The following is a 22,848-nucleotide window of genomic DNA, read 5'->3' as shown; positions in this document are numbered from 1 at the left end:
GATAAATGTAGAACTCCTACCCTTCTTCATGGGTTTAAATACTGAATCATTCTACCAATAAGGGGAAAAAAAATAAAAGGAATTTTATGTGGAAATGTTTACACTGAATACAAAGATAGTTGGGCAAGGCGGATATGTTTGGGATTTTCATCTGCTTCTTGAAACAATTTTCACTTTGTTTATATGAAAAGTCCTGCATTTATACCTAGTTAAAATAAATACATTGCAGTCATAGTCTCAGACAATCTTCATTGCTTCATGTAGCCAATGTCAGCTTGTTCAAAAATACTTCAATATATCTTTGAAGGACAAGTTTCTAGGTATTTCTTCTTTTGACTTAAAATATTGGGTTGCAAATAATATTGCCATCCAAATATTTTTCATTCAATGACCCTGCTGTGTTATTAGTCTTCAGTCATCAACAATGTAAAAAATGTGAGAAGGTCAATCAGGTCTCTACAAAAATCTTGATTTATAAGTCATTAGCAAGGAACTGAAATATACCTAATTTTAGAAATAGAAAAAGTTTAAGAGAAGATAATTAGAGGATCATTTGAAGGGTTACACAAAATAATTTCACAAATTCATATTCTTAAATATGGCAACAAAACTAAAGAAATAGAAATTTGTATTTAGTGCAATGGTGTGCTGCCCTGTAGATAAAGGTGAAATTGTGAGAGCTAGTACCTTAATGTTTCATCAGAAACATGGAGTGGTGGGATCATCTTCATCCCTGCTGCATACACAGAGGAATTGTCAGCAGACATTAATGCAAAATTAACCTGATCATCTACGACATTTCATTTCTGAAGCTTTCTTTCTCTGTAGGACTCTCATTATTCATAGACCTTGATTAATCTGGGTTTATAATGCCCATATGCACAATACTCAGAACTAATTTCATCCAATGCCCAGCTGGATCCTAAGTAGAATTTAAGTTAGGGGAAAAAAAAAAGAAAAAAAGTTGAAATGTACCCAGAACATCAAAAACATTGTAATGTTCTTACCAGAAGTTGTTTGTGCTGCCACAGTCATGAAAGATTTTTTAAATTTACTACATGATTTTCTTTATCATGCAAATAGCTATTAAATTAATTCTGTTTCACCTCACTATGTCTTTTTCATATACTCTCTCTTCAGTGCTACATCCTGAAATTAATCAGTTCTATAGCTCTGTCCATCTGAAAAATAGGAGTCTGTGTGTGTCTAGAGGAATTATCTGGATGTGTAGTACTTTTATTGTAAAATCTTCAATATTTTGTGTATTTGTTTTCTTTCATCTTTATAATTTCATACCCACTGTCTTAAAGACAGTCTAGTTATTAATTTATTTCCTCTTTACTATTAGACCACTCAAAAAGCACTAGTGATACATCAGTGAAGGAAACAATAATAAAATAAATTGTAAAATATAATTTCATGTACTTTTTAATATAGCTTGTATTTTTATTTGGATCTATGTGTGTGTTATTTATTCTGTGGTATTCCATCTGTTTTGTTTTGTTGAAAAATGTGTCTATCTCTGCATAATCAGCAGATATGCTTCAGCTCAAAATGAATAATGAATTTTTCCTTTACTTATTTTATTAATATCTTCACATTAGTCTGTATCTCCAATTTCCATAAATATATATACCAGTCACTTCCAATTTTTTCCTACCATCCTCATGTTCTTGGGAAATTGGATTTTCTGATTTTCTGAAATATGTATCAGAATTACTCTGGTTTTTTCATGGGGATTAGGCAAAAGTCCTTGTCTACAGATTTCTGACATTGCTAAGACATCCTTTCCCAGCCTGTACAGACTGGGGCTGGCAGTATAAACCAACATAGCTCATTTCTTTGAGTCTGCACAGTTTGGAAGTTTGCTTCAGTTAGGAGTTGTCTCTGCTGACTGCCTTCCACTAGTTATGGTAGAGAGGAGATGATTTTCTTATCTCAGCTGTCATGTGGTGCTACCAATTTTTGCTTGTCACTGGAGCCAGCATCTGGGTGAGTGACTTTTCCTCCACTGTGCCACAGCATGCTGGTTTAACAACCTAGATACTGATCTCACCCTGGGAGTGATGAAAGTGAGTGGAGATAGGATTCTGTCCCTCTCTCTGGTAGTTCCATATGGGGTACTCTATATTCCTTCCAGATCTGGCATCAAAGAGTGACCCATCACCTTGCAATGATTATAAATTCACTGTGCTCAGCACTGGTGAAGCCACACCTCAAATCCTGTGTCCAGTTCTGGGCCCCTCACTACAAGAAGGACATTGAGCTCCCAGAGTGTGTCCAGAGAAGGGTAGTGGAGCTGCTGAAGGGTATGGGTATAAGTCTTGTGAGAAGTGGATGAGGGAGCTGAGGTGCTTTAGCCTGGGAAAAAAAGAAAAAAGAAGGCTTATCACTCCCTACAACATCCTGAAAGGAGGTTGTAGCAAGGTGGGTGTCCGTCTCTTAACCCAAGTAACAAGTGATAGGACAACAGGAAATGGCCTCAAATTGCACCAGAGGAGGTTTAGTTTGGATATGAGGAAAAATTGCTTCACTGAAAGTGTTATCAAGTGTTATTGGAATTGCCCAGGGAAGTGATGGATTCCCCATTCCTGGAGGTATTTAAGAGAAATGTAGATGTGGCTCTTGGGGTTTAGTAGAGGATTTGACAGTGCTGGGTTAAAGGGAGTATTATTTTAAAGGTCTTTTCCAATCTAAATGATTCTGCAATTAGACAATTCTGTGATCCACTTAGATGTCTGGCAAAGGCAGAACAACTGTGCAAAGTCATAAAATATAATCAGTTACTTAAATGCTAAAGCAGATTTCCAAGAAATTTCCCCCAAACCTTAATGTTTATGAAATTCTTAGCTCCAGTAGCCTTACCATAAGTCAAAATTTTGTCAATATAGAATTAGCAGAAAAGGCTGTGAGAGAATCTAAGAATGACATTGCTGTCCTTTTTGAATTAAGATTCCTAAAAAATGGGAAAACAGATGTTTTGTAGTCCACTTAGTGAGAGGAGAGTTTAGAAAAAGTAGCTCAAAGGTGCTGTCAGGATAAAGCAATGGCCTTGTTGTTTGTGCTGTGTTTGATGCACCCCTGGATACTTTAGAGCTTCTGCTTTTATTCTGTTGCAGAGCAAATTTGTGATGTCAAGATTTGGCATTGTAAGAATACTTTCTAAGACTATCATATGCAAATATATTCAAGCCATAAAATATATGATAAATGGAAAGTCAATATTTCAATATGGTATTGATTTTATATACACCAGAGGACCTGACTCTTACATAGCTAAACTAATTTGTCTCATAAAATCCTATTGGTATCAAGATTTTGCCTCCTTTCCTAGGTGCAGAAAATCTCTTTACTGTCACGTTTAAAACAATTGAGCTAAAGAAAAGAAACCTATTCCTTTGTCAGAAATACCCACTTTTCTCCCTAGGAAAGGTAGAAGTTTATTCTCTTTTAGTGTCTAAGCTGTGTGAATATTTGACCATATGTATGGGAATGAAGAACAGTCTAAATGTTATAAAAAAAGAAATTCTCAAAAATCTGCAATTAAAGATATCCTAAAGTCTTTGCTGATGATACCCTTCAGTTGTTCCACCATCTTTTTGTTTAAAGATTTTTCTATTTTGAGTGCTACTATTGCAGAGTCATTGCAATCAAAATAATTACTGTTATTTAAGAGGTCTTCTTTTCTTGTCTGAATTGCAGTCTAGAATGTAGTATATTCATGTTCTGAGAATAATGATTTTATAGGAATGACACCTATTTCACTTTGTGTGGGTGATTTTTGTCATTATTCTCATTCCCATTTTTATTGTTAGTATTATATTATTCTATGATCCTCATCTTCATCATCATTAGAAATTAGCAAGGCACCTTATTGGATAAACAGAATTCAAGCAGTCCAAGAACTCCTGGATTAGGTTCTCAGTATGTAATATAATAAAATATTGTGGAAACTCAGACTTAGCCAATATTAGAAAATATGTAGATGAGCATAATTCAGACTGTTATATAAGTAAAATTTTCTGAAATCAGAATGAAAAAACTTTCAAGCTGTACTTTTTACCATTGAAGTAGACAGCTTTACAGAATTCATGTTTTACAGGTCTAGCTTTTAACACAAATAGATCCAACATATAAAACAATACGACTTTATGAATATGCATCTTTAAATATGCCCTGCTCCACCTCCAAGAAACTGTATCAAATTAACTATATATTTTGTTCTTTCAAACCTAAGTATTAATTAATTTACAGTTGTTTATTTTAAACTAGGATCAAAAAGATGTCTCTCTAAATTGAATGCAAAATTTGGTTCATATATCTTGTGGCTTAATAAAACTGGAAGGGAATTTAGTACATCCGGTTGTAGCATACATTATTGCTCCTCTCCTACACTTACATGCAAATTGAATTTAAATTATGTCTTTTTTAGTCCAGCTAACAAAATTATTGCTTTTATGATGTTTGCTTGAACTTGGCTCATTGGTTGTTGGCTCCACATAATGAATGAATCCTAAAAGAATTATTTTCCATGGAATTCTAACATTTTATTATAATCCAAAGGGTTAGTTCCAAAGAGTTAAGCTTCAAAATTATGTTGATTTATTTTTTTCTGTACAATGTTTAAGTTTCGAAAGTGAAGAACTATTATGTGAATGTTAAAACAAAATGCTGGTTACATTTTGGATGAATTCTTAGGCTATCTCAAGCATTAATTTAAATTCATTTATAATTTTAATATTTGTAGTTCTGCTTTTATGTCTCATCAGGAGCTACAACTATTGAAAAGTATGATCTCAGAACAAACATATGGATTCAGGCTGGAGTAATGAATGGCAGGAGGCTTCAGTTTGGTGTTGCTGTCATCGATGACAAGCTGTTTGTCATTGGAGGCCGGGATGGTTTAAAGACATTAAACACTGTTGAATGTTACAATCCAAAGACCAAGGCTTGGACTGTGCTACCACCTATGTCAACGCATAGACATGGCTTAGGTAAGAAAATATATTTTTTAAACATGCCACATTTGTTTTGGTCTTCACCTACCCAAAAATTCACCTCTTCCCTATTGGGAGGTGGCACATTGTGGGGTGCAAACCCTGGTCTAGCAAAGCACCCTAGCACCTCCACAAATGGTCAGATGTTTGACCCATTAACATCTCAGACTCCCAGAGACACTTGTGGGGATGAAAGTGTTAAAAGCGGGAGAATGGCAAGGAAGATGGCACATTTGCTCAAGTGACGTTTCAGCCTGGAATGCCAGGGCCTGGAGAATACCAGTGTGGGAGCCCCACATATATGTTATGCCTAATGATGTTTATTTCAGTTTTGAGAAGTAAAATTTCTGTGTAGAGATAACATAGGTGCATGGAGAGGCTTATGGACATGTTTGAGCTCCCTGTTTTGGGACAGAGGTCATAAAAAGCTCAGAGGAGATCCCAGCACATTGGTAAACTATGCATGCGTGGGTGCTTGATAAATGGGTGGAAGCAACAGCCTGGCCACCTGCTGGTATTGTTTTTCTTCCTGTGTGTCTCTACCTGGGTGCTGCTTTGGCATCCTCTGGTCAGGAAGGTAATAAATAGGAAACAAATTTGCTCTTTGCATTTCAGCAGTGGTTTTGTGGTTATTCCACCTGCCTGCCTGCCTTGACTCATGCAACACGTGATGTTATCCTGTCCATTCCCCTGAGTTACAATCAGCAAGTCCTTTGTTGTACTATTGCATCAATACCTCACAAAATGACCATGCTTTCCTGCCCTTCACTGTCACAGACACATTTTATGAAAAATCCTTTCCTTAGGATTTTTCTCCTGAGAAGCTGAGAGGCCTCAGGAACAAAATGTAAACAATAACTATCTGCTGCTGTGGAATGATGCAAAGGTGCATCTTTGATTGGTCTCATATGGTTGTTTCTAATTAATGGCCAATCACATTCCAGCTGTCTCAGACTGCCTGAGAGACACAAGTTTTGTTATAATTCCATTCTTTTTCCTTTGCTAGCTAGCCTTCTGATGGAATCCTTTCTTCTATTCTTTTAGTATAGTTGTAACATAATATATATCATAAAATAATAAATTAACCTTCTGAAACATGGAGTCAACATTCTCATCTCTTCCATCTCTTCCCTCATCCTGGGACCCCTGTGAACACCACCACACTTCACTCATGTCATTGGACACTTGCAATATGCATACGTACTGCTGCTATTTAACAAGTCTTAAAATTGAAAATAGCAATGGGAATCTATATCAGATGGCATCGTGGCACTAAACATCTCACTGATTTAAAATTGTTTTCTCAGTTTAAATTTAATTGTAAATTAGAAAATACATGAGAAAATACATGAATTACACGCAAAAATACGTCATGTCTTTTCTGCCAGAGTCCGAGAATTTTACAGAATCGGTGCTGTTCCCCAGAGTGGTAAAAATGCAATGATTTCAGCTATAACTACAGGAAAGTAATAGTACAACATTAGGGTATGGTGAATAGAGAAAATATTTGTCTTAGTGACAAAAGAGGTGAACCTATGATTGAAAACCCTTGGTGATCAATTAAAAAAAAATTCTGGACTATAATTTTACAGATTATTTTGGTCAACAGATTTAAAAAATACCATTGTATTTTAAGTTGAGGAATGTTGAGATTGTGACTGGAGAAAAACTGGTATGCTTTCTATAACAGGAAAAAAGAAACAAATTAGGCATTTGACCATTTGAGGGTTTTTTTCCCTTATTATAAAATAATTTTTGAATTTTATATTGAAGTAATTCAGGCTTTTTGTAAACAACATGTAAAATGAGAAGTCTAATTGGGATGATTAAATACAGCTGTTTGGGAGGCATTAGAAAGGTGTTCTTTATCTGGAATTATGTACTAATCACATTATTACCTGAGAAGCTTAGTTAATAGAATTTAATTGCTTTTTTATTTTAATTTTTTCTAATAACCCATAAAGTTCTTTTAGTAAATGCCTTTTGTAATAAACGTTAATCTGAAGTAATACATCTTTCTTTTTATTATTTTTTTTCTAAATTATGTTATGTTATATCCATGTAGTAATAATGCTAGAGCAGTTTGAACTGGGTTTTGTACACAGGATAGAGATAAGTGCTTATCCTTTACATGGATGACTTTTTGTTGACACAGCAAAAAAATTGTCAGATGTACCCCATTGTATCTGAGGGCACAACCAGGTAATACAATTCACTTTATCCTGTATTCATATAATCGTCAATAGCAGCATACGGATAGAAGTTGATACATGTAGAAATGAGGAAATAGAAGTTGACAGGCCTTGTAGTGCTAGTCCATAGTGTAGGAAGTCATATGTTAGGCAGTTTTAAATCTGCCAATTGAAGATAAATGAAAGCTCTTTTAATGGCAGTGTTTGATATAAGTGGTGCTAAAGTACAAAAAAGAAAGGGCAAACTGTGGGATCCAAAACTATTATTTAAAGTAATAGTGATTCTAATATCCCTGTTGAGTAGTCCATAAAACAGAATGGAGTATGAAAGAGCAATAGGAGACCAGAAAGGTGGTGAAAGGCAAAAATGAAATATGGGAAAGATGAAACCTGACAAACAGGAAGACCAAATCAAAATCCGTATAGGAAAGGAAGAAAGAGACTGAAATGACAAAGATGTGAAAAATGTAAAACAGATTCTGGTTTATTACTTCAGTGGTTTTATGAAGCAATGCTGTATCTACTTTTTCAATTTCTGTGCTGAACTTAATAGTCTATGTAGAGGAGGAGAGAGAGGGGAAAATGTGGAACCAATGATAGACTAATTAGAATTTTAGATATTAAATCCAGTGAAACTGTTATTTAAAAAAAAAACAAACAAAAAAAGCCAAAAAACAAAAACCAAAAAGCTAGAAAAATGGTATTTGTCTTGTCTTTACAAAAGAAACAATTTAAGTGCCACAGTGAGAAAATAGGCTTCCAGTATAACTAGGGGAGAACAGCAGTCTTTTCGGGTAGGTGTTGTAAATTGTCCTCCAAATGAACTATGTAAAGTGTTTCTAAGCTTCTATTTTTGGTTTTGGCTTTGAAAATACACTGATCTCACTATCCACAGCCAAACACCTATTTGCAAGATGATCAGCATGGGAAGGAGGCTGACAGAACATGGTATTACCTCCTAAAATCCCTTGCAGCTTAGAGTGGAGGCAAGTAACACATTTTTCCTCCTTCCCTCTTGGAAGAGAGAATCTTGCCAGTTGAAATCAACTGAGTAAAAATGTTATAAAAATAATAATAGCTGATGGGAAGGCCTTAGATTTATTTACATAGGTATAGGCCTAGGGTGGATAGAATTCACTCTACCCAGAGTGAATGGTCACAGAAGACCTAAAGAATTTCCAATTCTTAGTTTATAGGCTGGGTTAGGCTCCAACCTATTGTTCTGAAGGAAGTAAATATGTAACGTAAATGCATTTTAAAGGACTTGAGGTTTATGCCTGAAATTAGATTGAATACTTGCTTATAATGTGGTTGTCATGAAACTGGAATGTGCAGGAATGAATATCTAAAAGACTAAGTTCAAAATTCAGAAGTGGAAAGAGAATACATGTAGTTAGGAAGTAACAAGATAAAGTATCCCAGAATATCTCAGATGTTGCTGACGAAATATCAAATTGCACTATGGGTTTGCATGAAGGCCAATTTCTATATTTCACTGAGAGGGAACACCCACTGTGCTTCTTAGACCCAGCCTGATGCTCAGCTTTCATGCTTTCTGCTCTAGAGTCCAACTCATAAGTGAGAGGAAGGGAAAAAAAATTACTTGGGAAAAATACAGGGATATTTCTGTACCCTTCAAGTAGTAATGAGAAATACTAATAGGGGAAAAGATTGTGGAGAAGCAGAATTATCAGTATTCTTACTAGATAGTAAATCTCAGAAATAAAATACACATACAAATGTAAGTAATAAAAACAATATAAAAAAATAAAAATCTAGACATGTAAATTACTTATTATCAGCCTATATATTTTTAATCACTAAATTATAATATTTAGAAAATATTTTATCTACTTTTAAAAGTATTCAAGTGTCGACGACTTCATTGATTCAAAATTAGTGAAAGTCTTTAGAAGTAATGGTTGTATTTTCAAAAGGAATTTTTGTTTATCAAATAATTTTGCATTGTGTGAAAGCTTAGAACATAAATACAACTGCACAGTTTTAGAGATCTAAGAATTTGTGTAGGATTCAACAGCCTATATGTGCAGTGGAGTAGAGCAACTGTGGTCACATAATCTGATTTCCATGGGAATAAGAAGTGTAGTATGTTTTGAATTAAATTATTTGTGGCTTGGGAAGAGTTCCTGCTTCTCAAGGTACAACAAATACTATTAAGTTGACTGGAAACTGAGACTCTGGTAATGCAAAAATAACTTAGATTCCAGTTGCATTGACACTTTTAAAAAGAAAACCAATGGTGTTTTATTGGGTATTTATGCCTGCATGTGTGTATGATTTGAGTGTGTCAATAATATTGATTCTTGAGAAACTATTGAAGATACAAAACTAAACAAAATAATACAGTAAGTTTTTATGAACACTTCTATTTAAATAAAGCTAGGATAGGAATGAAGTACATAAAGTCTAAAAGTTCTAGCAGTAACAATGTAGCATCATTGGAACTGATTACTGTTTAGTAATTTCTGGTGAAATTATTCCTTCATGAAGCAATAAGTTGGAAAAAAAATATTCTGTATAACATTTCTCTATATAAATATTGACATGAAGCAGATATTTTTAATCCCATTGCTCTCCCTTGGTGAAGTAAATAATTTCTGACAATAAATTTGTCAAATTTCAATAGTTTTTTAAAATAAGCCTGCAGTGCAATATCAGAAAAAGTATCAGATACTAGAAACCTTAATAGATCCATAATAGCAAAATGAGTATTGGATTGCACTGAAACAAGTGAAGGAGAAACACATGGGTAACACATGTTTGATACTATAAATTTGTAAGGAACAGGTCATTGCAATAAAATGATATGTATTAAAGATGCATTTTATGAGATGGAAATGAAAAGTAATCACCTCTAATTTATTTTATACCAAATGTTTTGTTGGGAAACAAAGCCTTTGAAGAATGAGTGCTACTAACACTCATTTTTTAAAACAGTTCCACCAGGAAGACGTGGCCTGTAGGATTCATGAGCAGACTAGATCAGATCCACAGCAAAGCACCAAAACTATTAACTGTACAGGCTGAGTTTTACCTCTTTCATGAACCATAATATAAAATAGATTATTGCTAACTCAATACTGAAAGTCTAATGATGAATGGTGCCTCTTTTTGGACCTAGTTTGAAAGATATTTTTGAACTCAGCTAGAGCTGAACTTTCATCTACCATTTTAAAAACTTTTGCTATGGCAGTTAAGTAATGCTGTTATTTTAGAAAGCACTTAAGCCCCAATAAAAACGTGTTTGTCTATGGAGTTACAGTCTGTCAGAAAGCATTCCTGAAGAGTAGAAACCATTAAAATAGACTAGGAATATAAATAAAAGCCTTAACACACCCATTCATGGTAGCTGTAAAATATACTATAAAAAGGTTGAAGATAAAAGGGATCTTTGTTCTTCTTTCTGTGCTATCTTGCATGATAGCTTCTTCTTTTTATGTATCACCATTCCTGGGCTACTTAAGAGCCAAAAATGGCAAATTTACATCTTCCATTAACATATAACAAAAATAAGTAGTTTTTTTTTCTAGGTTTGGGGTTTTTTTTTTTAATTTTACAACATAATAAGTACAGATTTTCTGTATGTAAAAGAAACCACTCTGTGGAGATTAAAAAGTGCAGAGGTGCAAAGACAGATGCATGATAATCTGAGAATCCATTCTGGATGTCAGGCCATATACGAACCTGGAGGCCGGAGACAAAAGGCAGGAAGAAAGAAATGTCAATAAAATGAAGTGAATTGAATTAGCATTGAAACCAACACACTAGGGTATACCCTATTAATATGATAAAACTGTAATTACTTGTGAGTAATTAATTTCCCAATATTGTGGAGCAATTATTTATAAATAAAAAATTATTAAATGATATAATAATAATATTTTTGTATATTGTTTTTTATAGCACCAAACAGCTGGATAAAAGAAACTTTTCCAGATAGTAGTTTCTTATAGCATGCAGAGAACTGAAAATATTACAGCACTTCATATTATCACATATATGATACTGACCAAATTCTACTGAGGTGGGCAGTGATGGTCCAGATTTCCAGAGCATGATGACATACAGTATTATTTTGATATAATTTTGATGCCATATCATATAATTTTGATCAGAAGTGGTCAGCTGAGAAAGATTCATGTCCCAGAAAAGTTCAACTCAAGATCCTGTTCTCAATGTCTTATTTTTCTGCAATGGTAAAACTTTCTGGGTACATCAACACCTCGTAAAAGCAATGCTGTTGTTCAGATGTATGATCTCCATCTTTATGTTGTGATTTCTATGCACAGAAAACCCCACCCAAAAAACACAACAATCAAAAACACCACGTTTCGCCACCTAAGCAGTGAGTGGAAGAGTTCCACAACAGACTGGCTTACCAGAGCACAGAAATCTTCTGATGTAGATGTACTTTTTACCCCAGAAGCAGCTGTTAAGAGATTGGTTTGGGAATCTTTTTTTTAGGCAACATTGACCAGTACTACATGCCTCTCTGTAGTTAAATGATTTTTTTTTTTCCCATGTGAAATCTCAGAAAAAAAATGAGTGCTTTCACTGTGGGTTGCAATAAGGGCTGAACATTTTAAAGTATTTTCTCTGGAATATTGATTTGCATGTATATTAGATTTCTGCTTTGGGTTTTTCTCCTAATCATGGGGAATATCAGAGGGATTTTTTTTCTTTGTACTTTGCACCTTTACTAAGTAGTAGATCGTGACCTAATTCACTAAAGAGTTACAAATCATAACAGCAACACTTATAATAATTTCTGAGTCATGTTCTCAGGATAATAGTGTGGCAGAATTGAAAACCTAGTGTCTTATCTACAAAACTGAATGTAAACAGAGGGTCGACAAGCAGATCTTTGCTTCTATAAATTTGCATTATATTAGCAAGTTAGTGTAATATCTTCTGGCCCAAGAGGGCGTGATACTGCCATAATTCCTTTAACCATCTTTGATACTTGTTGATTTACATAGGATTAAGTACTTTCAACATTGAGTCACTGATTATTCTCTAAGGAAGATAGGTCAGGTCCAATTCTCCAATTAATGACACACTAAATTCCAAGATTGGCCTATAGCAGTCCCATATGCAGCATCCAAAGAACAGTATTGGTATTTCCCACTCAGTTAATATTATGGCTTTGAGAACTAAATATGAGAATTAATTCATCATTTAATTCATGATGCATAATTTAAATCAAATTGGACTTTACTTTCTTTGATACCACTGCTATGGAAGAAAAGTGATTTAAGACTTAAAGAGGGAAATAATAGAGTAAGAAAAAGCAGCAATACTAATTACAATTAAGACAAAATTGTACAAATATGCTTCTGTGGGTATGGGTGAGAAAGGAGTTTGTTAAAAATGTGCTTCTACCTGGACACTAATTAAACGCAGGGCTTAAAAGGGTAGAATAAAGTCTGGATGTTATCTGATCAAGTTTCATACTTGGATAGCAAACTACTCATTTGTCTTCTCACCTTCAATTGCATGATATAGTGTATGTCTACCTTCTTGAAAGGTAATGTCCTAATTTAAATTTGTTGGGTACAAGTATACCCTTGCAAATTAAGATTTCACGTCTCTGCAAATATCAAAATGCAGAGAATACAGTAAAGCTAGCACCACAGTTAATTTTTTCTTTGACATTTTATATTCAAATGTCAGTATTAAATATATTTACAATTATTTTATTTAAAAATTACACTTTTTAAAATTTTACTTTGTAAAATTAAGTCCATCAGGCAGATAAGGAACTGCAGAATTAAAAATATTATAGGCAGTGCTCCCTTATTTTGTAACATTACAGAAAAGCAATTTAAAATCCCATTCCAGTCTTCAAGTATAAATAATTGGAACTGTAAAGATTGAGCACCTAATTAGGCATAATAGGGTTTTTTTGCTGCATAGCTTTGTGAAGGCAATCAAAAGGAAAATGCTTGCCATTGCAAACTAGACAATTAATTTTTTAGATCTCATTTAGTTTAGAAAGAATACTGTTTGCTTTTATAAATTCCTAGGTCAAAATGCTTAGAAGAATTATTTTCCAGGTACTTGTTTTGTTCAGGAAAACATTAAGGTTTCTCTGCACTGTACTTACAGCACTTAACTACTCAAGATATTGCTGAAAACATATCTCCCCTTAAGAAAATAAGTTGCTTCCTTTCTAAAAAGGGATGTTCATAGCTGGTTCAGCTCTGCAACTATATGAGAACTAGGAAACCCAAACTATTCAGTGTCAGTTAAATGAAAGTAATCCATCAAAAGATGGGTAGAACAAATTATTCCCTCAGTGCCAGAATTATTATTTTCTACAAATTAAAAAAAGGAAGGATTCCACCAATTTCCAATTTCTTTGTTCAGATAAATAATAACTTTTGTTATTTAATGTAACTCTCTTACTCCCTTTCTGAATGTATTATTACTTTTGTCAGAAAACAACAAAGCACTAGTATAATGTGAAAAATTAAATCCAAGAGGATTTTTTTTCTTGTAGCTTAAACTGGTTTTGCCAAATTGTTGAAGATGATGTACAGGAAGAAATAGTATGAGGGCCTTCTAGCAAGGGCCTAGCAAAGTCTCCTGAAAGAGCCAACAGCATTACTCTTCTGTGCAATTTGCCTTTCCTGTAGATATTTTTCAATATGTACATTCTAAGTGTAAATATAGGTGGATGTTTATTATTTAGTGGCTAGAGACGACATAAAAAAAAATTATATACTGTGACATCAGTATACTCTAGGATACACAGTGAATATGAAAACCTGTCTCATGAAGTTGAAATGAACTCTGATCTTCTAACACACTGTTCAGTATCTTGACTACAAAAAGATGAAAAATCTTATCTCAAGAGACCAAGCAGAAATTGGCTGCACCATTTTAAAAAGTAAAAGGTATCTAGAGTTCAGTACCTTTGCTCTTTAAGGAGGAGGAATTCTACAGTGTGCTAATAGTATTGGAACTCTGACATTTCAACACAGACTACTTACAATGAATTTAATTTTTTTCTTCTATTAAAACAAATGACCTGGAACATTCAGAAAAGAGAATAGTCTTGCTTCATCAGTTTCACTGAAAAATATTTTGCTTTGTGATCTTGGGGAATGTGTCCCTTAAGATTTTGATTGGGCTGTTGCCATTAGCTGTTATCATGGACTGTTCAGTAATTTCAGTCAAAGAAGAGGTGCACTGCAATCCATCCTGCATGATAAGGAGGCTACAAGCAATACCTTTGGGAATACCTTTTAGTCCATATGTGTGATAGAAAAATCACACAGACATTCTGGCATCTCAGCCTAGAATGAATTCAAATGCTTGAATTCAATGAATTTTTCATATAAGACACAGTCTCTCTAATGAGAAATATGTATTTATATACTTACTTATGTAAGTGAGTATATAAGAAGATTACACTATCATTACTACTCATTAGAATATTTTGAAACATATGATTCAAGCACTGCCTAATGGGGAAAGAAAATACTTCTGTGTAGCTTAGAACATTGCCAACCTGGCTTCTTAGAAAACATAAGAATGAAATGTGGGGTTTCATACATGGGTGGGTCTAAGCACACGGAGCAGAGATGCAACCCAGCAGATGCAGCAGTTGGTGCAGCAGCTTCCACAAAAGGGCACCAGAAACTACTGAGGGCAGTATTTTGGTTTCTGCAATGGAGAAAAAAATCAGCAGGAGCTGAGCATCTCACAGGGTTCTATCTACATTGTATAAACTCAGAAAAGTTCTGATGAGAAGAACAGAGAAACCATTGAAGACTATTTTCTGTATAAAGTGCAGTTACTAAATGTTACTTTTCTCTCTTTGTAACAAGAAATGCAGAGAGAAGAGAACATTATATTAATGCAATGAGCTTATCAGTTTTTATTGTCATTAAAAAAATTTGAAAATCCATTAAAATGTAGGAAGAATGGTATTTTGATTAAGGGGAAATCAAATTTCCTACAAAAAGTGAATTAAATAATCATAATGACTTAATTTCCAGCAGGAAATAGATGAGACTAAAGCTCAGCTATGAAGGACTTGAAATAAAAAAATTAAATACTGAATGAGATAAAAAGCGTAATTGAGGAAACATTTTCTATCCTAGTGAAATGCAAATAAATTATCTGAGGAAGTAAAAACTGGAAATTTCAAAACTGATGAGATGAGGGTTTCATGTACATCATAGCTTCCTTGTGAAATTCACTGCATAACAATACAACACTCTTTATGTGTGAAGGTGAGAGAGGGCTTGTGTGCTTGTCTAGGCACCAATTATGTGTACATGTATGTGTATAAAAACGTTTACCCCTCTGAACTTTGAATATGATTCATTTTTTATCCTATAAAGAACTTGATTTTCTATTTAACTTTGCACCTAATCAAGAGTATGTAGATGAAAAAGTTAAAGAGAACCATGTCTTTGAAACAAGTCATAGTAAATAATATTTTTCAATGTAAACATCTTTGTTCAGGATTTAAGAATATTCAAAAATATTAGATACTAGAGTAAACAAAAAACCACTCCCAAACTACATATTTTAGTATAAATCCCATAATTTGTATGTGATCACTGACACATCTGCCCACATACCATTACTGGTTGTGTTCTGAGATTAAATATTGAGGTATATGGATAATTACTTCAATATTTTGAAGAAATTATAACTGGAAAATGTGATTGAATAGAAAGAATTTCTAGGCAAGGCAATGAAAACAGTTGGAGAATGAGTTCTATAGAAAAGAAAAGGCTCAACCTTCATTTGGAGGAAAATTTTTCTAAGGGTTAGTAGGGATTTTTGAATTATTTTCTTTTTTAAGTTAAAAAATATTGACGAACAAAAATCAACACCCAAAGGGCAGGAACACTTTCTGTGAACACTGACATGAAACATATTCAAACTCATTGATAAATATAGTTTTAAAGTGAAATAAGCTTTAAATTAATTACTTTTTTGAAATAGGACAAATTGTTCCTACACAGAAAGGGGAGACTTCACATTGTTGAAAATTCAAGATAGACTTTTCTGTAAGAAAAAAACAAAGCCATTCTCTGCAACTTTTATGATCTATTGTTTTCTGACTTTTTGATGAGTTCAAATTATGTGAAATGGAGTGAGGATAAAAAAAGATATCGACTTAGAAACAGGACTGGATTTAGCCTGAAATTTTTCAGAGCAATGTTCATTTGGGATCATGGAATGGAATTACTAAGCTCACTGTCTTGTAACAAATGGTGTTTAGCTATAAATTATCTTCCTGGGCCTTCTAAGCTTAACTGAAGAGACTGAGATAGAGAATTCATCAATTCCTTTGACTGGGTGGTTCAAACTGTTCACAGTTTAAAAATTGTTTCTTTTTGAAATATGTTCAACTTCAGTTTTCACACATTACATTTTGTTTTGTTTTCTTTCAGTAGATAAAAGAGTGCTCATATATCCAACATTATTTTTCTGTGAAGGTGTGTGGCTTTTTCTTTTTTGAATGAAACTGAGGAAACAGCTTAAATTTGTCAGTCTAATTACTTGTTAAAGGCTTCAAATGTGTTTTTTTGGTTCTGTATCAGTCCATCAATCTTCCAGCTACTGAAGAATTGTTTTCTTCTATGTGATTGACAAAAATGGTGCAAAAACAGACTTCAACCCCTCTAGAAGCAATTCCATTCAGTGAAATCCCCCTTGGGTTGACAATAATCAGAGATTTACCAGGTATCCAGTCCCTACTTTATTGTGTGCTTTACTGCTATTCTAAAGAGCTAATTCATGATCAGAATGTTATGAGAAACTAAAGGGAATACAGAAATCTAAGAGGATCACATCATTGACAGGTTATTCTCTGAAGCAAACACTCTTCTCAAGAAATGAAATTAAGTTTGTTTGACAAGACCTGTTTTTCATAGAGCCATGTGGAGCGGCATTAATTTTATTCCTGTTTGTTGGTTCTTAATTAATCAAATCTCAAATTGGCATTTCCCTTTTCATTTTGAATATATAAGTTCATTTGTTGGTTGTGTTTTGGAAAACTTTATTTTTTACTACTGATAGAGGAAACATACTTTTATCTTCTCTCACTTTCTTCTTCATTTTAGGAGTTACAGTGCTTGAAGGGCCTATTTATGCAGTGGGAGGACATGATGGTTGGAGTTATTTGAACACAGTTGAGAGGTGGGACCCTCAAAGTCAGCAGTGGACATTTGTGGCAAGTATGTCAATTGCCAGAAGCACTGTTGGAGTAGCAGCATTAAATGGCAAGTGAGTAGGGTGTGCTTACACAATTGAAACACTTCTTTTGAAAACCAATGAAGCTTAATTGTCATTGCTTTCCCTTATTAAGTTGCAGTGGCATTGAATTGTTCCAGAGTAGATCAAATGGTCAAAGCTGCTTTAATAGCCCTGTTACTCTTCAAGAAACTGCTTTCAATGATGTACAAGCTGTGCAACAGACTAGCAGAAGCAACAAAAAAAACCCTGGAAAATTTGATCTAAAGTAATGAAGAGCAGCATATGATTACTCATAAATATTCCAGCTTTGTTTTTCTTGCACAGCTGACTATATACTTAATGCTTCCCAGTTAACAGATACTCAGTTGAATTTTTGCATGACTTGTATAAAACACTTTTAAATTAAAAGAGTTGTTATCTGTGTCCAAGAAAGGTAGGATGGACACCACTGAAAACTGAAAAGCAGTGGCCTCTCTGCAACAAGTAGAAATATGCCATTGATTTTTATTCTTTTTATCTGAGTACCCATCTTTAAAAAATATCCAACATGCCAAGAACTGCAACTTGAAAACATAAGTGAGGACCTTACAAATTCCTGGTGCTATTCTTGCTACATTGCTGTTCCACACAACTGACATGTGCTGCATCCCTCAGGATATTGGAAATGGATAAACACAATGAACGCATTGAGAAACACAATGTTGGGTTTAACATTCAGCAAAGGAAAAAATATTTTAGTATGGAAGTTCTGAGGAGTTTTTCTTGATTATTCATTATGATTTCTTTCTTCAGCAGTGAATTAAATAGGTAAATAAATGAGATGCATTAGATGCTCGATGAAGTGAGAGTGTTACCAACTATTCTGCACATGTCTCTCTCTCTCTGCTTTGGGCATTTTACATAAAATGAATACTGGATGCTAAATATTTCAAATGTGAAATTCTTAAAAGACTTGAAAAAGTATAGCAATGCTTTTGTGGTTTTATGTGAGAAACTATTCCATTTGTTTTGTTCCATTGCCCTATAGCTGTCTGAATTTTTTTTCCATTTAAATTAATTTCAAGCAGAAAAATGAAAATCGTATTTTTCTATCAGCTTGTGATAGAAATAAATAAAAAACTTAAAGCTTTCATATTCTGATCTCATCAGGCTCTGAGTGAGGAGACTGATTTGTAGGTAACCTCTTTTTAGTTCCCAATGTATGGAAGTGTTTTGAAAGCTCACTTGTGTAGACCATGCAGGCAAATTATCAATTATTTTGCTGCTCAAACAAATTGAAAACAATACTGTCTAAACTTGGCAAAACAGGGTGCACAGAAATGAATGTTATTTCACTGAAATACATTTTTAAATTTAAACTGAAATCCTTATATAAACATCTTTCCTAAAACATTAAAAGGATTGTGTCAACATGTGCATCAGAATCTAATTTGAAAAATACTTAATTATTAAAGCAATAAAATATTACTGAATTTCTCAGAAATTCAGAAAAATAACTTTCTGAAGTTTTGGATTTTTTTTAAAATTTTAAATTTAGTCCATTTGCCAGGATTCTTTTCTATAATCATGTTGCCTTATTACATTTAGAAGTTGCAGCACTGTTTCACCCAGGAGGGCTTAATGGAGTATCTTCCCCTCCCCACACAAAGATCACCTGGTTGTTACTTCCAGATTTCCCAGAGTACTAGGATACAATAGTTACTATCTTTCAATGAGGAACACAGGCAATCTTCATTTTCTTAAACGTCTTCTTAGGAGAGCTAGAACAACTAATAAAAGATAAAGGTGTTTTTCGAGATAAAAGAAAGACACACGACAAATTTATTTTACCTGAATTGCAACAGAACAATTTATCTGGTGCTACATATGAAATAAATACTTAAAATGAAAAGAAGGTGAGCAGTACAGGGATTTTTAAAGAAGAAAACGACTTTATGCAATAACTAGGATGTCACAGTTACCCCTGGAATTCTTTACAGATCTGTCCTGGGTTAAAAGAGTATAACAGCAAGAGCAAGCTAGTTAAATTACCAGGTCATTCAAAGTGACACCAAAGGGAATAATATCATATGGTTCATGCTGGTCACATGAATTTGGATGACCTTAAGAAACAACACAAATAGTATATTTAATAGTTTATGTGTAAATTAACAAGCCTTGTGTCTGAAGAAAATTAATGTTAAGAAGTAAAAGAAGAGACGAAAAACGCTTTGTATGTTGTTATCACAGAAAAAAAAAAAAAGAAGAAATCTGGGGGAATAAAAGAAATGCTACTGAAGAACACAAAGTTTTATTAATACTGGAAATGTTTATATTGTGTTATTCTGTGGAATTCTGGTCATCCATATCGAAGGAAGTTCAAGTGAAGTTGCAAAGGCCGTATAATGTTTACCATGACTATCAAGAATGCGTGTCGTACCAAAGAAAAGCAACAAAACTGATACAGCTGGCAAAGAAACTGATGCACAAAATAGCTGCAGTTCAGCTGGGAAAATAGAGATGAAATAAAAGTAATATGGGGACACTAAGATTGTGTCCAAAAACCTCTCATCAGGTTCTAAATGCCTGTTTATTGGTTCATATAAAGGGTAATGTTATGTGGTTTTATGTAACACCAAGGACTGGAATCTGAGAATTTTCCTTTTCAGTGATATTTTTGTTTTCCCAAGTCAACAATAGGTTCTGGGCACCACTACAATGTATGCTGAGGCTTTGGAGATTCCATCTCCTACATCTTTGAGTGTTTTTCATAGTCAAACAGTAACACAAGAGTGCAGTATGTTATCCTTATTATAGATAAAATTATTCATTTTTAACTTGATGTCTTCATCAATTTTTAAGATATTTTGGTAGGTGTTGTAGGACTTGCCATGACTGTAGAAATACCTGGGATGAAATATGGTCAGCAATTCCTTCTGATATGGAAACAGCATCATCCTTTCTCTCTTGTTACTGTTAACAACCCCACTGCAGAGACTGGAAGAGAAAGAGTGCATGTACTTCCTCAGATCAGCAATAGATATGGGTGCTAAAACACTAAATGTGGGATGGAGATCTACACTGTGAAAAAATAACTGGTAGAGGATGGTGCTTTTTGTATGCAGGGAGTCAAAAGTTGGTATTACTTATTTGAATCTTCTCTGGGGCTCACATAAATGGTGTGTAACTAGTGTGCAATTTATAATATATAAGACCAGTGTTCTACAGTTGGCAGCAGATAGTGCTGAAGCAATAGAACTTTTCTGCACTGTGAGTTAGAAACACTGAGGAATGAAAAGTGTGAAAAAGTCTATATTTTCCAGAAATTTTTGAAATTATCACCGAACTATTTCAAGCTTTTCTTAATTTATTGGTTTTAAACTCAAGAGGAAAAAAACCCTAGTTGACACCTTCAATCACATAAATACTAATCCTCCCATTAACTTAAAATGTAAATGGTCCCAAATTTATAGCTAATAACATAGCTATTTATTATCCTTCCATTAAAAATTCTAATACATGAACTGCTCATTCCCTAAGAACACTAAACCTTTCCACTAATTTAATTTCATTTCAAACATATTTTATGCTAATGGTGTAGCACTAAGTGAAAATGAAATTTAGTAGACACACTTGCATCAGGAATACATACTCCTCAAAGACATTCTCTGTATCATACAGATTAACGTTTTTCTAAACATTTTTGTGTCACTACTATCACTGAAATTTTTCTCTCTTGCTCTATTAAATGTCCACAAAGACTGCATTACAAAAAATACTCCTTAGTTTCTACTGGTATGTTCGAAATTATCAATATTTTTTGAAGCAACTGTAGCTTTCTTGGCAGGAAGTCTGGCCCTTAAGTCTTGATCTCTTCAGTGAATATCAGTAAATCTGTGTTACAAAAGCATAACATGCTCAGCTGTTGATAGGATCCACAGGCTGACTTTGAATGATAGAAATCACAGCCGTGCCTAAAGTGTCAAAAATCATGACTTTGACGCACACTGGCAAGCAGTTCAATCTCATGCTAACATCTTGTGGAGTCAAGGAAAAGGAGTGCTGACCTTTCTTGATTGCCACATCCTCAAACATGTGCTATAGTGAACTTGATATTTCCCCCTGCCGCTGTTGTTTTTATTAAACACCACAGAACACTGTTGGCATATGATAGATGACAAAAAGCGAGGAATTGTTTAATCTTAACTTTCAAAAATACAGCTGTGTAAGTATTCTTTTAAATAATATTTTACTTGCATTTAAGGAAAAGTTTTGTAGGTATTTGTTGTCTCTGAAGGAAGGTAAAAGAGCAAGGAGAAATGTTGCAAGAAAATGTTATTCTCCATCAATATCCATCTGACTACTTACCATTTGCTGTCACAGGCAAAATAGGCCTAACTCAGGGAAAATTAATGCAAGTCATTAGTAATAAAAATAGATTCTGGCTAGTGAGGAGCAACCCCAAATTTTAAAATGCCACCCTTCTTCCCCCCTTTCCCAGGCTCAGTTTATGTATTGTATAACATTATAGCCCCACCCCTGACTAGTGCAGGGCAGGGGAAATGGGTGTTATGGGTCAGACCATAATTCTCAGACCCTTCTCTCTGCCAGTCCTTCCTCACACATTTCCCTTGCTCCATCATGGGCTCTCCATGGGCTGCAGTCCTTTGGGAGACAGCCTCCCACTCCAGTGTGGTGAACTCCACAGGCCACTCCCTGTGCCTGTGACTGGTGATTATCTTAAGCAGGAAAGTGCAATTCTAAGAGTACAGGCAAGATGCATAAACTGACCCAGAGATATTTTCCTTTACAGGAACAAACCCCTAAGCATAGATCCTCTTAATCAAATCCAACATGTTTAAAATTGGAGTTATTTTGCAAGCCTCATCTCTCTCCATCAGTTATGTTTTGTCCTTTTTCCTGCTTGCCTTAAACACTGATATTTTTTTCATATTATTGTTGAAAGACAGTCCAACATAAAAAAGCCACTGCTTTTCTGGTTGTGTCATTTAAGTAATTATTTATTATCAGCTGGTAATGTCAAATTTTGTCTCTTACTTAACTGCAACAGATAGAATTTAGATCAGATTCCACATTCTTTTAATTCTGCTTAAGTACTGATAGAATATACTAATTGTTATTTTTAAAAAATGTATTTGTATATACATATTTATTATTTTCCCTTTACATCCATGAAAATTAATTTGTTACATTTTCAATTTTACTAGTTAGGTAGAGAGACTTTAATAATTATGTAACTTTGGGATTTTTTTTTAGTAGTTATTTATCTATTTATATTCAGTTACATTCATTCAGTTCCACCACTTTTGTAATAATTGGATTATTTTAGTAATGGATTTTCATAAATTGGATTATTGTTTTGGCAGTGCTTTCCCAGCTATTCTCTGCTTCATTTTGAATGGGAAACACAGAAA

The 22,848-nt window shown here is 34.0% G+C and overlaps 1 protein-coding gene across 2 annotated transcripts in view; it reads left to right on the top strand.

The window, feature by feature from the left end:
- Positions 1–22,848, top strand: part of KLHL1 (kelch like family member 1) — a 182,203-nt gene that overhangs the window by 146,482 nt on the left and 12,873 nt on the right. For both annotated transcript variants that reach the window (XM_050974172.1, XM_030235167.2), the window contains 2 exons: positions 4,770–4,994; positions 17,302–17,464. In XM_050974172.1, the coding sequence (XP_050830129.1) occupies positions 4,770–4,994; positions 17,302–17,464 (388 nt within the window). The remainder of the gene's footprint in view (positions 1–4,769; positions 4,995–17,301; positions 17,465–22,848) is intronic.

Source organism: Serinus canaria, chromosome 1 (assembly GCF_022539315.1).
Source record: "Serinus canaria isolate serCan28SL12 chromosome 1, serCan2020, whole genome shotgun sequence".
Taxonomy (NCBI): Eukaryota; Metazoa; Chordata; class Aves; order Passeriformes; family Fringillidae; genus Serinus; species Serinus canaria.
This window is presented reverse-complemented; position numbering and strand designations above follow the sequence as displayed.